The sequence below is a fragment of the Balaenoptera physalus genome (genome assembly GCF_965194825.1).
Source record: "Balaenoptera physalus genome assembly, chromosome: 8".
NCBI classification, from domain to species: Eukaryota; Metazoa; Chordata; class Mammalia; order Artiodactyla; family Balaenopteridae; genus Balaenoptera; species Balaenoptera physalus.
The window spans coordinates 62,323,897-62,339,322 of record NC_138887.1 but is presented as its reverse complement, the minus strand read 5'-3'; the positions used below and the strand labels follow the sequence as shown (position 1 = coordinate 62,339,322).

Sequence of the window (15,426 nt, the reverse complement as noted above, 5' to 3'; positions counted from 1 at the left end):
CTTTCATAAGCTATAAGTGATTTTGTCTTCACTGACTTCCCTCATGGTTGCATATAGAGCAGCACAGTTCCTTTTTTTGATGTGCAGGTATTCTCTTTCTTTTTTCTTTTTTTTTTTTTTGGCTGCCTTGGGTCTTCGTTGCTGTGCGTGGGCTTTCTCTAGTTGCAGTGAGTGGGGGCTACTCTTCGTTGCAGCGTTCGGGTTTCTCATTGTGGTGGCTTCTCTTGTTGCGGAGCACGGGCTCTAGGTATGCGGGCTTCAGTAACTGTGGCTCGTGGGCTCTAGAGCGCAGACTCGGTAGTTGTGGCACCTGGGCTTAGTTGCTCTGTGGCATGTGGGATCTTTCCGGACCATGGAGTGAACCTGTGTCCCCTGCATTGGCAGGTGGATTCTAAACCACTGCGCCACCAGGGAAGTCCCTACATATGTATAATTACTGTATTATATGTAACTATATAAATGTAGGATGGTGTAAATTACTACTAATAAAAGACATTTGTAATGTTGGACATTCTTGCTTCCTAATTCCTAATTCAGTTTATTCTGAAAATCCTTTTTGTTAAAATAAGAACAGATAATTAATGACAATTTTGATGGTAAAACTTTCTAGAACTTTTAAGAATTTGAGTTGCAATTAATAGAGTCCTTAAGTTTCATCTTTCTTTTACCTTAATTTGGCACCAAGTATCATCTTACGTGAAATTATCCCCCCGTTAGGATCAGCTGCCTTGATTGCAATCTAAGTAATGTTACAAGAATTATTTAAATTCCTTGTGAAAAGAAAATGAGGCCATAAAGTCTCCTGGTTTAGTAAGGGGGGAGAACCTTCAAATAATTCCTATTGTATTTTAGCTTAGTACTTAACCTTTCAAAGTACTTTGATGTTTTTGATCTCATTTTTTTTCATATAGATGTATATATTCATACATAGAGTGGCAGAAGGGGGAGGGAGAGAGTGTGAGTATCGGACCTCAAACGCTGGGGATACCTTTCAAATAAAAAAAGAAAAGATGCCAGCCCTTTTGGAGCTTATGTTCTAGTAGGAGAAGAGATAAGACTGAAAAATAAATTAAATAAAATATGGGAGCTTATGTTAGTGCTAAAGGACATAGAGGAGCCAATGGTTAGTTAGGTAATACAGGTGGCACCCTGTTTTAGAAGAGGTGGTCAGGGAGGCTGCTCTGAAGCAGTGACTCAGCGTAGCCCATCGAGCATTGACTGTTAGTCCCACAGCTCTTTCTGGTAACTCGGGGAAATGTGTACTTAGCAACATGTAAAATGTGTTTTGTTTGTGGCATGTTTTATACTTATGCTATCATGAAATTGTGGCTGAGAAGTTGAATATTTAAAATCTAATGTTGAAATAGTCCTATGTAAAACTGACTTATTTTCCAAATACATTTCAAAAACTAATAAACAATAATATAAAGGTGTTTCTCTTTTTAGGAATGGTGGAAAGCAGCAGACATAATTGGAGTGGGTTGGATAAGCAAACTGATATTCAGAATTTAAATGAAGAGAGAATCTTAGCTTTACAGCTTTGTGGGTGGATAAAGAAAGGAACAGATGTCGACGTGGGGCCATTTTTGAACTCCCTTGTACAAGAAGGGGAATGGGAGAGAGCTGCTGCTGTGGCATTGTTCAACTTGGATATTCGACGAGCAATCCAGATCCTGAATGAAGGGGCATCTTCAGAAAGAGGTATTGGGTTATATAATAAGGTAGTTGCCGTTCATAGAATCCTTGAAAGAAAAGATGCTGGTAACTGTTAAAACTCTAATCAGTATTTTTGGTAAATGTTTTTGAAAGAGAAATTAGCACAGAACTGTGTCTATTAAAGTAAATGTTTAGTCCATCCGTTTTGTTTATTGAAAAAGAAAATGTCTTAATTGTCTTTTTAATATTATAAGGAATGCTCAAGTGTGTTCATTTCAATGTTTTTTCCTTGAAGATAGTTCACATACATTCAAAAAATGTATTTTCTTTGAGATAAGGACTACTTTAGTTTGTAAGCATTTTTATGGCAAACATTTGAGTGTATTTTAGTTTATGCTTTATTTTTTGTATGGTTTTTGGTTGACTTTTAGGAAACTGAATGACACTTTTAGTTAGACTAACATAGATTCTTATAAAAATCATACTTCGATCTGCAAAAGTGTTTCTACTTGAGTCTGCTGATTTGAACATAGTTTCCATTTACTATTTTTTTGAAAAAGAAGAAACAAAGATATGTGATAAAGTTTTCACCCTGACATTTTGCAAGAGAAAACTCAGAGAAATAAATCTTAATCCAGGAATTCAGTTTTTTTCTTATTGGGAATATTTCACTTCAAGATGTATATATACCTCGCAGTTTTTAATACACCTGGCCGAATTATTTATGAGTATTCAGAATACTTAATTTTTACTTGCTGGTCCATTTTGAAGCTATTACAGTTCTGTGGTACCATAGGAAAAACACCTGAAATTAACTGTAATCTATTTACTTGCAGTCTAAAAGTTGAAAAAGCTAATGTTTTGCCCAGATTGCCCTCTTTTCCTTCAGTTTTGCTGTAACATGTCTTCCCCATTTTGAGAGTGCGGTAGAAGATACGTGGTGATGGAAAAAAGAATTGATATTTAAAGCCATTTCTAATTCTAATTTTACTATGATCTGAGAGCATGATAATCCTTGTCTTGTGTACCTGGAAAATTTGGTGTTAAATTTAAACACCCATACTAACAGTAGGGGAAAAGTATCTTTTCAGTGATTTGAATAACCTGGTTGAGGACTGGAGATTTCTGTGAATCAAATATTCCTTTCCATTTGGAGATAAATTGTTCTCAGCAGGATTCAAAGAAGATATTCCTTTGTTGTTGTTGTTTCTTAATGTTAAAGTCAGAAAGAGAAAAACAAATACCATATGCTAACACATATATTTGGAATCTAAAAAATAAAAAAGGTTCTGAAGAACCTAGGGGCAGGGCAGGAATAAAGACACAGGCATAGAGAATGGAGTTAAGGACATGGGGAGGGGGAAGGGTAAGCTGGGACGAAGTGAGAGAGTGGCATGGACATATATATACTACCAAATGTAAAATAGATAGCTAGTAGGAAGCAGCCCCATAGCACAGGGAGATCAGCTCGGTGCTTTCTGACCACCTAGAGGGGTGGGATAGGGCGGGTGGGAGGGAGACGCAAGAGGGAGGAGAAATGGGGATATATGTATATGTATAGCTGATTCACTTTGTTATACAGCAGAAACTAACACACCATTGTAAAGCAATTATACTCCAATAAAGATGTTAAAAAAATGAAAGGAAGGAAGGAAGGAAAGGAGGGAGGGAAGGAGGGAGGGAGAGAGAGAGAGAGAGAGGGAGAGAGAGAAAGGAAGGAAGGAAAGAAAGAGAGAGGGAGGGAGAGAGAGAGAGAGAGAAAGAGAAAGAAAGAAGGAAAGAAAGAAAAAGAAAAAAGACTTTAACAGAGTAAGCACAGGAAGCAGGCACAAAATAACTTGGGGAAAATGTTTATAGAAATGAGGAACAGCCTATTAAGAACATAAAGTGGGAAATGCTGTTTCATTTGGAAAAAAGGAGTAAATGATTAGGATCAAGAAACCTAATAAAGTTGCTATAATAAATGTAGAAAACACTTAAGAGTAAAAGCTAAAGATGAATTTAATTTTCTCTTTTGAAGCGAAACTTACTGTTAGACGGCGAGGCAGCCGTAGGGCTGACTGCCAGGCTAGCAGCTCATCAGCAGCCGTATACACTGCTAAGAACAAATGTTTAAAAGACTATTGGTAACAAATGCTTTGTTGCAAATATGTCTAAATACAGTTCTGTGATCATTTTGATCGTTAATTTTGTCCTAGAAAAATTAAAAGTATAATACTATAATAATAATTTGGTCCTAGAAAAATTAAAAGTATAATACTATAATAAGAATGCTGAAATATTGGCTTTCAGTACTTTGCTGATAAAACATATACATAAGCATGAGCATTATATATGTAAGAATAGGAAAACAAATGATTTTGAAAATTGTAGTCCTGAGATACAATAATATTTACTATCAACACTGAAACATCTCCACATAAATTAACTTGTTGATGACGTTGGCAATGATTCTGATAGTATTGCTTCACTACTCTTCATTTAGGTACTAAGCTAACATACTGTGTAGGAATCTGCCTGGGATGAAAACTTGAGAATTAAAAGATGTGCTTGTCCTGCACAGGGTTTGCAATATGGGTAGAAGTTTTGTAAGAATGGAAATTTTTGCTTGTGGTTCTTGCCAGATATTCTAGTCTGTGTCAAAACCCTTATTCTAATGGGCTTATTTTTCTGGTGGGTAAATTCACCCTCTGATCTTTATTTGTTATAGTTGACAAATATAACAGGAGACATTATAGGAGACATTAAGCTTTTGATTACTTTGATTAGCTGTCTCTTTTTAATATGCAGGTGATCTGAATCTTAATGTGGTAGCAATGGCTTTATCGGGTTATACGGATGAGAAGAACTCGCTTTGGAGAGAAATGTGCAGCACTTTACGATTACAGTTAAACAACCCGTATCTGTGTGTCATGTTTGCATTTCTGACAAGTGAAACAGGATCTTATGATGGAGTATTGGTAAGCTAATTTCTGTTTCATGAGACTCTCCTTTTAAGATAGGAGTTTTTAATCTAATTTTGTTAAAATTTTCAAATGTCAGTTGCATAAAATAATGTCATATTTCGATGCATTTTATATTATTTAAAATAAGGTATCTTAAACATTTGGAGTTAGCCGATAGCAAACTGAACTTGATTTTTTTTTAATGGTTTTAATAATATAATTTACAGACATTGGAGGAATAAGATTTTATCCTTTAGCTTAGAAACTGAGCTCTAGAACTCTACAGCTATAGAAACATGCATATTATACTGAAATATAGTCTTTTAAATGTGTGTATGATGTTTTTGTTTTCGGCTTTTTTCTTAGTTAAGTAAATCAATACATGATCAGTTATGGTCAGGATAACCATGTATCTTGTCTGAGTTAGTATTTGTCATTCACAGACACGTACCAGTTTGGAAGATAAATTGTATGATCACACTACTTATAGTGGACTATTTTATTTTTTCACTATTTGGTCTTTTCATTGCTGTTTTTTTTTTTTTCTTTCTCCTGCTTTAATCACTTATGAACACATCACCAAATAGGTTCTTTGTCACAAAGTGCAGAAAGAAAGAAGTGAGGGTTGCTTATCAGTTTTAGTTATTGGGTTTTAAGCTTCACCTTAGTACCACAACTTTCTTGACATTTGTTGGGCTTCTTTCTAGCACTGAGAAGAACCTTCCAAGGCAAAATGTATTTCTATCTTTTTTTTGCAATTGTAGCATTTATTGGGTTGGCTAAAAAGTTCGTTCATTTTTTTCTGTAAGATGGCTCTAGTAGCGCTTTTAACTTCATTCAAAACAATTTTGTTAGATTGTATTGTGACTGTAAAAGGCACCTGGAACAGTTCTTTACTCAAAAAGATAAAAAGTTTTGGGAAGATGGAATTATGAAGTTGCCTGAAAAATGGCAGAAGGTAGTAGAACAAAATGGTGAATACATTGTTCAATAAAGTTCTTGGTGAAAATGAAAAATGTGTCCTTTATTTTTACTTAAAAACTGAGGGAACTTTTTGGCCAACCCAATATTATAAAATACACATTGATAATTGATTTAAATGTCAGTCCTGAAGAATTTATAAAAACATGTATTTTATTGAGATAAATGAATGAATATGTTAATAAATGTTGTTAGTGTCCATTTTGGCAATTCGTTATGTGTTTTGTTCATTACTTTTAACAAATTACTATTGAACCTTTCTAACCACTTCAAATTAATATCCAAGAGCATGTTGGTGTTCTTTTGTTTTGTTTTTACGATTATTACTCTTTGTTGTTAAACAGAAGACTTTAAATGTTGCATCTTGAAGAAATAAAATGATACTTTTAGGAAGTGGTAGAGGACAATGAAGACTAGAAAAAGAAATGGATTGTTCAGATTTTAAATTGATAGAGAAGTATATTGTCTAAATGTTAAACTTCTGTATTTTCAATTAAGTGACCTATTAAAAATACCTTCTTACACCTAAATAACTAAGGGATATCATATCTTGAGTAGGAAGTTTATATTGATATTTCCCAGCTGTTTCAGGAGTGTCCCTGATTATACTTTATATGTAAATAATGATAATTATCATTGTTCTTTTTAAAAAATTGTTAAGTTATAGTAATCTAGTGAAAAGTTTTGAATTGGGAAATCAGAAGGTAAAGGTCTGAGTCCTTGCTCTGCCACAGTTACCTTAGCTGGTCAGTTATCTTTTTTGGGTTTTAGTTTTTTCAGCTGTAAAATGGGGCAGAGAATATTTATAACTCTTTCCAGATCAGAATTGTAACACATGCAACATAGTCTAAGAGTTAAATCTAATTTTTACCAAATGTGTCCCCTTTTTAGGGCAGAACCATATTTATAATTGAGAAAACACACTAAGGTATCAACAGAAGTGATCTTACGTTTAAAGGAGGAAAACTATATTTCATGGAAGACTTCAGTGGAAATAGGATCCTTTATCCACCCTTAAACTATTTTTTACTTATCACAAAATTAATTGTATCTTTCTACATTTATAGTAAACACTTTTCAAAATAGTGTTTTACATTATTGACAAGTATACAAAAATTTAAGAATTTATCATAATGCCTCTTATTTTGCCACAAACCACCTATATAAGAGTATTTTACAATAGCCACAAAAGTGTGTCTATTTACTTATAAGGTATGTTTTAAAACTTTGTGTTTAGAAACATGTATTGATATTCTTTCTAAATCCTGAGCTGGTATATTTACTGGTAATTCACAGATTTCCTAGACTTGTTGATTAACTTAGAAGCCAAGGAAAGATTTCCTCAGTTTCACTAAAATTAATTTCTATGATGAAAGGACTACATGGCATCTTAAATGTGATAAACTGTTCACCATTGCTTCTGTTTTATGTTAAAGTTATATAAGACAGAACTGGAATTTTTTTAAACTAAATTGGTCAGTTAAAGAGGTAAATCTTTACTTTCTACAGACAATAACCTTAGCACTGAGTTTCCTGAGAGTTACATTAAGAAAAACATCGTAGGCGATCAATGGCTCTGCCAGTATATACACAGTAGCTTATTAATACATTTGAAAATCAAAATATGTATTAGGTATAAAATACCTAGTCTGCAAAACTTTATAACTCATAGCACCGGAAAGTAACTCCTTGCTTTTTCTCTTCTTTTCAGTATGAAAACAAAGTTGCCGTACGTGACAGAGTGGCATTTGCTTGTAAATTTCTTAGTGATAGTCAGGTAGGAACTGATTTAATTCCGTATTTCAAGTGATTAATATTTAGTGTCACTGGATTAAGAAACTAATCTTTATGTATAAATAATGTATCTATGAGGTTTATATATAAATTCTTCTAAAAAGTGAGGTAATAATTTCTTATTAGATTGAGATATTATAAACATGTATCATACCTAAATTTACTTATTTAAGAATGCTGATTTAACAAGGACCTACTGTATAGCACAGGGAACTATACTCAATATCTTGTAATAATCTATAAGGGAAAATAATCTGAAAAAGAATAGATATATATGTGTATAACTGAATCACTTTGCTGTACACCTGAAACTAAAAACATTGTAAACCAACTATACTTAAATTAAAAAAAGAAATGCTGACTTAATATTTTAGTTTATTTCTGCTGTGGTGAGTGGATTAATCAGTAGATAAAGATGTTAAACTCACCTCTTAACGATGCTATCAAAGGATTCCTTCATTTTTTAATACAATAAACAGCTAGTACATGAATATGCTATGTAGATAGTGAGAGAGAAATGCACATAAACAACTAGTAATGTGTTGTGTTGAGTACTACAATAATGAGAAAGTGCTGGGGAACATAAAGCCATCTTGGCTAGAGTTTGGGGTAGGATAAAGTCAGGCAAGACCTTATAAGAAATGGTTTGTTTTTGTGTTTGTTTGTTTAGGATAAGATTGTAAAGGACCCATGAGCTTTACAGATCAAAATTCCAAGAGATTTACAGGTTCTTTTTTTTTAACTTTTATTAAAGTATTGTTGTTTTACAGTGTTGCGTTAATTTCTGCTATACAGCAAAGTGACTCAGTTATACCTATATGTATTCTTTTTCATATTGTTTTCCATTATGGTTTATCACAGGAGGATATTGAATATAGTTCCCTGTGCTATACAGTAGGACCTTATTGTTTATCCATCCTATATATAATACAAGAAATGGTTATTGTTGGTAATCTTGAAGTTCCCTTCCAACTCAAATTCTGTGACTCTATTACTTTGTACTGTATATTAGACATCAAGAACTTTGCAAAATAATAAGGACAGTTCTCTTTAAATTTAAAATAGTAAACCCTCTGTGGATCTTTTATAGAACAATTATCAAAAGATAGTAAATACCTTGCCTTTTTAAAAAAATATTTTAAATGATCATGAATGCTGTATTGTAATTTATAATAGATGCAGACTTCTTAGAGATCCCATATCTAGATTTTTACAAGGGCTTTTGTTTTAAACTGTTTTCCATTAAGGGTAAAATTGTTTCAAATGTAGAATTTATGAAGCAGAAAATACAAATAGTCAAATGGATTGCTTTAGAAAAATCACTTTGAATTTTCCAGTTAAATAGATACATCGAAAAGTTGACCAATGAAATGAAAGAGGCTGGAAATTTGGAAGGAATACTGCTTACAGGCCTTACTAAAGATGGAGTGGACTTAATGGAGAGTTATGTCGACCGAACTGGAGATGTCCAAACAGCAAGTTACTGCATGTTACAGGTTAGCGCAGCCTGGTGGCAGCAGTTTTTTAAGGAGAAAAAAAATGCTTAGCCTTCTGTATTTTCTTCCCTCACTGAGTGGATATGCCCTGTTGCTTGCTGATGATCTTTAGAAGACATTTAGCTTTAATCACTTGATCTACAGGACTTCTGCCTTACCTTACGTCCCTAAGCCTCCTGCATTGGGTTATCTGGGTTTTCCTTTCACTTTGAGAAGTGTCAGTCTTGAATTTATGTAAAGCTCAAATGGAGCAGAGACACCTCTCTTCATTTTCTCCAGTTGTTGACAGAACAACACCTTCTACAAAGAGATTGCCTTTCCCTGATCTGAATTACTATACATCTTTCTTGAAATACAGAAGGCAAGTTACACACAGCTGTCTTAATTCTCATTCTTCCCTTTTATTATCTCATTTCCTCATTTATTAAATGGGCATGATTTGGTATAATCAGTCGTCTATTTTCTCTCAGCTTTTACTGTCCAGTGGTTAAAAATGGATTCCTGGCAAAGATTCCCTACTACTTTGCTTTTGTTGGAAATATGGTGACATTTTAGAGCTTTTTCCTGAGATTCCCTGTGGCCCTCTAGCTAATCTTATCCTTCTTAGTGTTCTCTTTCCTGTCCTTATCCTTTTGTACAATATGATAGCATGCTGCATACTGGCTAAGCAAAGTAAAATGCCTCCTCCCCCCACCCTACCTTCTTATGAACAAAAGTAGATATTGATTGGCCCACAAACCACAATGTAAACTTACCCTAAGGTATCAGGCCACTGCCCATGGAAGAAAAGGTGTCCTTCTATAGCATAAGGTATCATTGTTTTCTTACTGAAATGAGTTCACATTTGTTAAACCAAGCTGTAGATATATGGCTATGGAATGCAAATGGTTGGTAACCTGTTAACAAGGTTTATAAAAATCCATTTAAAATGCAGTGTGTAATTGAATCTTGCTTTAAAAAAAAAATCTAGTCTGTTGATCAGCTGCCTTTTAATTGAGAAGTTCCCTCCATTTATATTTATATGGTCAAGATTTAGTCTATCATCTTGCTATTAGTTTTCTCTTTTGCTTTTTCTTCCTTCTTCCTTTTGTTTTTCTGTTCCTTTCCTGCCTTCTTTTGGGCTAATTGAATATTTTAGTATTTCACTTTATTTTATCTATTAGCTTTTTAGCTATACCCCTTTTCATTATCTTCTTCTTTTGAGTAGTTGCTATAGGTCTAACAATATGCATCCTTAACTCATCAGTCAACATTTTACCTCCTCTTACTTTACATTTCACACCTGATACATCATGCTTCCTACTTCACCTTTTCTCTTTCTTACCTCACACCTGACACTTGCCGCTTTTTGCTTCATATTTCATGTTACAACAGTGTAATTCCATTTACGAATCCCCCTCCTTTGTCCTATTGTCTTGTATTTTGCTTCTACATCCATTATAAACTCCAACTTAGTGTTATTATTTTTGCTTTGAACAGTCAGTTGTCTTTTATGTAAATTATGTGAAGAATGAAAACATGGGCTTTTATATTTATTTACTTATTTACCGTGCCTGGTACTGTTTATTCCTTACCAGAGACTCAAATTTCATCTCATATCGTTTCCCTTTGGTCTTTCTCTTTAGCATTTCTTATAGTTTACATTTACTGGGGACAGATTCTCTCAGCTTAATTTTAATTGAAAATGTCTATTTCGCTCATTTTCTTTCAGCGTTTCAAAGATGTGGTTTCACAGTGTTCTGGCCTCTATTGTTTCTGATGAGAAGTCAGATACTACTATCCTTGTTTCCCCTATGTAATGCTTCATTTTTCCTTGGGCTGCTTTCAAGATTTTCTTTTGATTTTTAGCAGTTTAACCCTTGAAGCCTAGTTGTGGTTCTTTTTATCCTGCTTGTGATTCACTGAAGTTCTTGGATCTGCAAGTCAGTGTTTTTCATCAGATTTGGGAAGTCTTCAAGCATTATTTCTCTAAATATTTTTTTCTGCCTCAATCTCATTCCCCTTCTTGGACTATTATTGCACATATATTAAACCATTTGATATTGTCCCACAGGTATCTGAGGCTCTGTTTATTTTCCTTTCATCTTTTTTCTTCTGTTCTTCAAATTGGATAAATTCTTTTGATTTGTTAATTGGCTAGTCTGTCACCTTCTATCTGATGTTAGGTTTTCCAGGGAATTCTTAATTTCAGTTATTGTACTTTTTAGTTCCAGAGTCTCCATTTTTTTATAGTTTATATTTTTCAGCTCAGAGCCCTATCTGTTTACTAATTAAAAAACTATTTTCCCCTAAGTCTGAATAATAGCTGCATTTAGATCTTTACTTACTCTAACATAAGGGCTATTTAAGGTTTAGTTCTATTGACTGCCTTTTTCCTTTACTTTGAAACACATTTACCTGTTTCTTTATATGTCTAGTGATTTTTTATTGAATACTGGCCATTGTTTGCAGTATATTATAGACATCTGGGTTCTTTTCCTTTTTTCTGAAGAATGTTGGTTAATGCTTTTGGAAGTTCAGTTACTTGCTGATCACTTAGGTCTTACATTTTGTTACTGTGGGAAGCCCATGGCATTTCAAAGCCCTTCTAATTTTAATTTGGTCAGACTTAATCTCTGAACTGTTTTCTCTGCAGACTTTTTCAGACCTTGATTTTAAGTTTTATTGGGACGGTTCTCTAGAAGACTTACAAAACATGAAGTGACCAGATTCTTTCTTAGTTTATCCTTACTGCCGTGGAAGGGGAAAGAGTGGGGTATGAAGATTTTTGATTTTTCTGTGAATTTTCTTTTTAAATCAGGGATTGTATTATACTTTAGTACTTAGTTCTGGCTAGTTGGTCATAATTAGGACTGTAGTAGATGTTTATTTTTTTAAGAAATGAAGTTGTCAACTATGAGTTTTTCACATGTTCTTTTAGCTAAATTTAACTCTAGTAATTGAAATTAATACCTAATTACTAGGTGAAAGATACGCTTCTATTTTGATGGAATGTCTAAAGGTAGATTGTCTTTACTAGCTGTTATAGGTTTCTTCCATTTTTCCACAAGATGCATGCTAAGTTGCCTCTGACATTTTACTTTCTCTGTGGCCCCCAAACAGAACCGGAAAAACTTGGCTTTAACTTAATGGCCATAGCATCACTGGAGGCAGAGGCTTTCTCTACTTTCTTCATCATGTGAAGATAAGGACGATAGCCTCGACAGAGCTAAAAGCATTCTATGAAAACCCAAAGCAAGCGTAGGTGAAATGTGGAATGTCACAGCTGCCAGGGAAAATACAGCTTTAGGAAAAGACTTAGTGGCAAAAAAATTGAAGTTCTTAATGAGAAGGAGTCTAAAGTAAATTTAAGGAAAAGGAATGTTCCTTTTCACTGTGGCCTAGGTGCAAAAGAACTAAACATTTTTGGTTCAGTTTTGGTTTTTTTCTTTCTTTCTTTTTTTTTTTTTAATTTGAAGGTGATAAATATATGTTTTAATTGAAGGCGAGGGAGAGAATAGGCATTTTTAACTTTTAGATAAATAGGTATACAAAAATAGCATCTTAATCCACAATACATTGCTAGATATGAAGGACCAGGCTCAGTATTATTTTTAAATGTGATTGAGCAATTTTGGTGTGTATTTAGATGAGATAGTAAATATATTTTGTGAACCTAGAGGTTTTCATTGTTGGGACAAAAAATATTTGCTTCATTTTTTACTGCATTCAACCAAGAAGGTGAATTGATTGCTCTTAGGTCTTTAAACTTAAATAAGAGGTAGAAAATTACACTTCCCTGGCAAGATATAATGGTATATACAGTGCATATTTATGTCATTGGTAGAGGCCAACTTAAAGTAAATTAATGGAGCTTCCATCAGTTATTTTATCTGATCCTCATTAGGAGCCAGCTTTTGGCAAGAAAGAGGCCTGTTTCTTCCCATGTGACTCATACTCGCATGTTGCCTAGAATCTTCAGGCTTACCCAAGAAAATTTTAAAAACTGAAATAATTCATGTTTTCTTTTTAGGGTTCTCCCTTAGATGTTCTTAAAGATGAAAGAGTTCAGTACTGGATTGAGAATTATAGAAATTTATTAGATGCCTGGAGGTTTTGGCACAAACGAGCTGAATTTGATATTCACAGGAGTAAGTTGGATCCCAGTTCTAAGCCTTTAGCACAGGTAAGTACATTGTTTTGGAGAGAATCAAATTGTAACATGTACCTAATAGCCCAGCCAAAAAATAGAAGTGTTTACAGCATGTTATATAGGGTAAATTGAGGGTTCAGTTTAATAAATTGTTATCAATATACTCATTCTTTTGCTCATGTTGAGTTCCCATGCCTTTATCTATCCCAGAGTGCACTTTGTCCTTAATCTTCCTGTTTTTTTGATCATGCCACTTCCTAACAGTCATCTCAGTGACTTGAGCTTTAGTCTGACACAGAGCAAACCACAGCAGGTCTAGAGGATCTTAGGCAAACCTAAATCAGTCCTAGAGTTGTCCAAGGATTTCTAGTGTATTCCAAGATCTTTCAGAATCTAAACTACTGTATGTTCTTACACATTCCACTTACATATTGACACTTTCTGCACTGTTATACGTAATAAGGCAGGAGTTGTTTCTTTAACACTATATACACATATATCTATATGTCTAATTAGACATAGAAATTTTTTTTCTTTAAGCAGTAGTTTAAAAAACATGAGATCAACACTATATATAAAATAAACAACAAGGATTTACTGTATAGCATAGGGGATATATTGACTATTTTGTTATAACCTATAATGGAAAAGAATCTGAAAAAGAATATATGTATAACTGAATAACTTTGCTGTATACCTAAAACTAACACAATATTGTAAATCAACTGTACTTCAATTAAAAAAAAGCAACATGAGATCAATTATTACATAAAGCACTTGACGTGAGATCACTGTGTCTGAGTTCAGACGTTAAATATCAGGTATATGCTCCATGTGAGCACTGGATGGTGCTATTTTCTTATTTTAGAAATTTGAGAAATTACTGTTTGTATTAAAACAACCTGAGTATTAATCAAATAGCAGTACATGATAATATTTGTTACTAATCTATATCATAAGCGTTCAAGAGTCCAGGAGTTTAAAGGCGTAATGAACAGTTTATATTGCTATTATTCTAAAGTTTTAACTATTATGGGATCCTTAACTCCTTTTTATCTTAGGAAATGAGTGTTTTCTTTACAAGAAAATTTTGTTTAGGAGATTATATCATTGAACTTTGTATCAAAAGTCATATTGGGATATTTTTAATGTCCCAGGGTGAACTCTAAAGTTCTTGTTGGGCTTCCCTGGTGGTGCAGTGGTTGAGAATCTGCCTGCCAATGCAGGGAACACGGGTTCAAGCCCTGGTCTGGGAGGATCCCACATGCCGCGGAGCAACTAAGCCCGTGAGCCACAGCTACTGAGCCTGCGCGTCTGGAGCCTGTACTCCGCAACGAGAGAGGCCGCGATAGTGAGAGGCCCGCGCACCGCGATGAGGAGTGGCTCCCGCTTGCCACAACTAGAGAAAGCCCTCGCACAGAAACGAAGACCCAACACAGCCAAAAATAAATAAATAAATAAATAAATAATAAAAATAAAGTCCTTGTTATTTTTTTCTGTAGATCACAGTGATGTTAGGAAGAATATAATTAAACAAAGGTAACAGAGAAGAAGTATTCAAATAATGTAACTGCTAAGTGGAAGTCTTAAATGAGAGCTCATCAACTTAACAGATAAATTATTTTATAATACGCAATAAAATTTTAAAAATTATTTAAAAGTAATTTGTTAGGATCAAACTTTAATTATTTTAAATTTATTTTATTCATGAAGTTTGCATTATATTTATTTCTCCTTTCATTTATTTTATAGGTGTTTGTGAGTTGCAATTTTTGTGGAAAGTCTATCTCCTACAGCTGTTCAACTGTGCCCCATCAGGGCAGAGGTTTTAGTCAGTATGGTGTCAGTGGCTCACCAACAAAATCTAAAGTCACAAGTTGCCCTGGCTGTCGAAAACCCCTTCCTCGATGTGCACTTTGCCTCATCAATATGGGAACACCTGTTTCTAGTTGTCCTGGTATGATGTAATTCTACAGTATACATTTTGGAGCTGAAATTGTTTCTACATAATTGATTTAATGTTGTAAATAAAAGACATACCCACTTGAGTTTATATTCTTTCTAAGAGCAAGCCACTTTGCTGGCTTGAAGGTTTTTGTGTTCTCTATAGTTTATGAAATCTGTACATTAAAAGTAAAATCTATATCCATGATATCTCAGGTAATCTCACAAATGCTTGCCAATTTAACATTCGTGAGAAGAGCTTAAATATTAAATAATCTTATATCATTTTCTTACCACTTTTTCTAAGAGGAGCTCCCTCAAATTTTATGTTTAAAAGTCACCGTGGCCCCATCTAGTAACAAATACCTTGTGTGCATAAAGAATTTTTGATAGTCTCAAAGCACTTTGACATTTTCTCTTATTTCATGTTCAAAATCTACCTCTGAAAATATGTAGAGAATGTATTAACCTAGAAGTC

At 33.8% G+C, this 15,426-nt stretch overlaps 1 protein-coding gene across 8 annotated transcripts in view; it reads left to right on the top strand.

Annotated features, from left to right (window-relative positions):
• MIOS (meiosis regulator for oocyte development) overlaps positions 1-15,426 on the top strand; it is a 40,987-nt gene that overhangs the window by 19,807 nt on the left and 5,754 nt on the right. For 6 of the 8 annotated variants that reach the window (XM_082471785.1, XM_082471787.1, XM_082471783.1 and 3 more), the window contains exons 5-10: positions 1,447-1,701; positions 4,447-4,616; positions 7,294-7,359; positions 8,714-8,872; positions 12,885-13,037; positions 14,757-14,961. In XM_082471785.1, coding sequence (XP_082327911.1) covers positions 1,447-1,701; positions 4,447-4,616; positions 7,294-7,359; positions 8,714-8,872; positions 12,885-13,037; positions 14,757-14,961 — 1,008 coding nt within the window. Of the gene's footprint in view, positions 1-1,446; positions 1,702-4,446; positions 4,617-7,293; positions 7,360-8,713; positions 8,873-12,884; positions 13,038-14,506; positions 14,544-14,756; positions 14,962-15,426 lie in introns of those variants that run through there. The other 2 variants (XM_082471790.1, XM_082471789.1) reach the window with 2 other exon arrangements.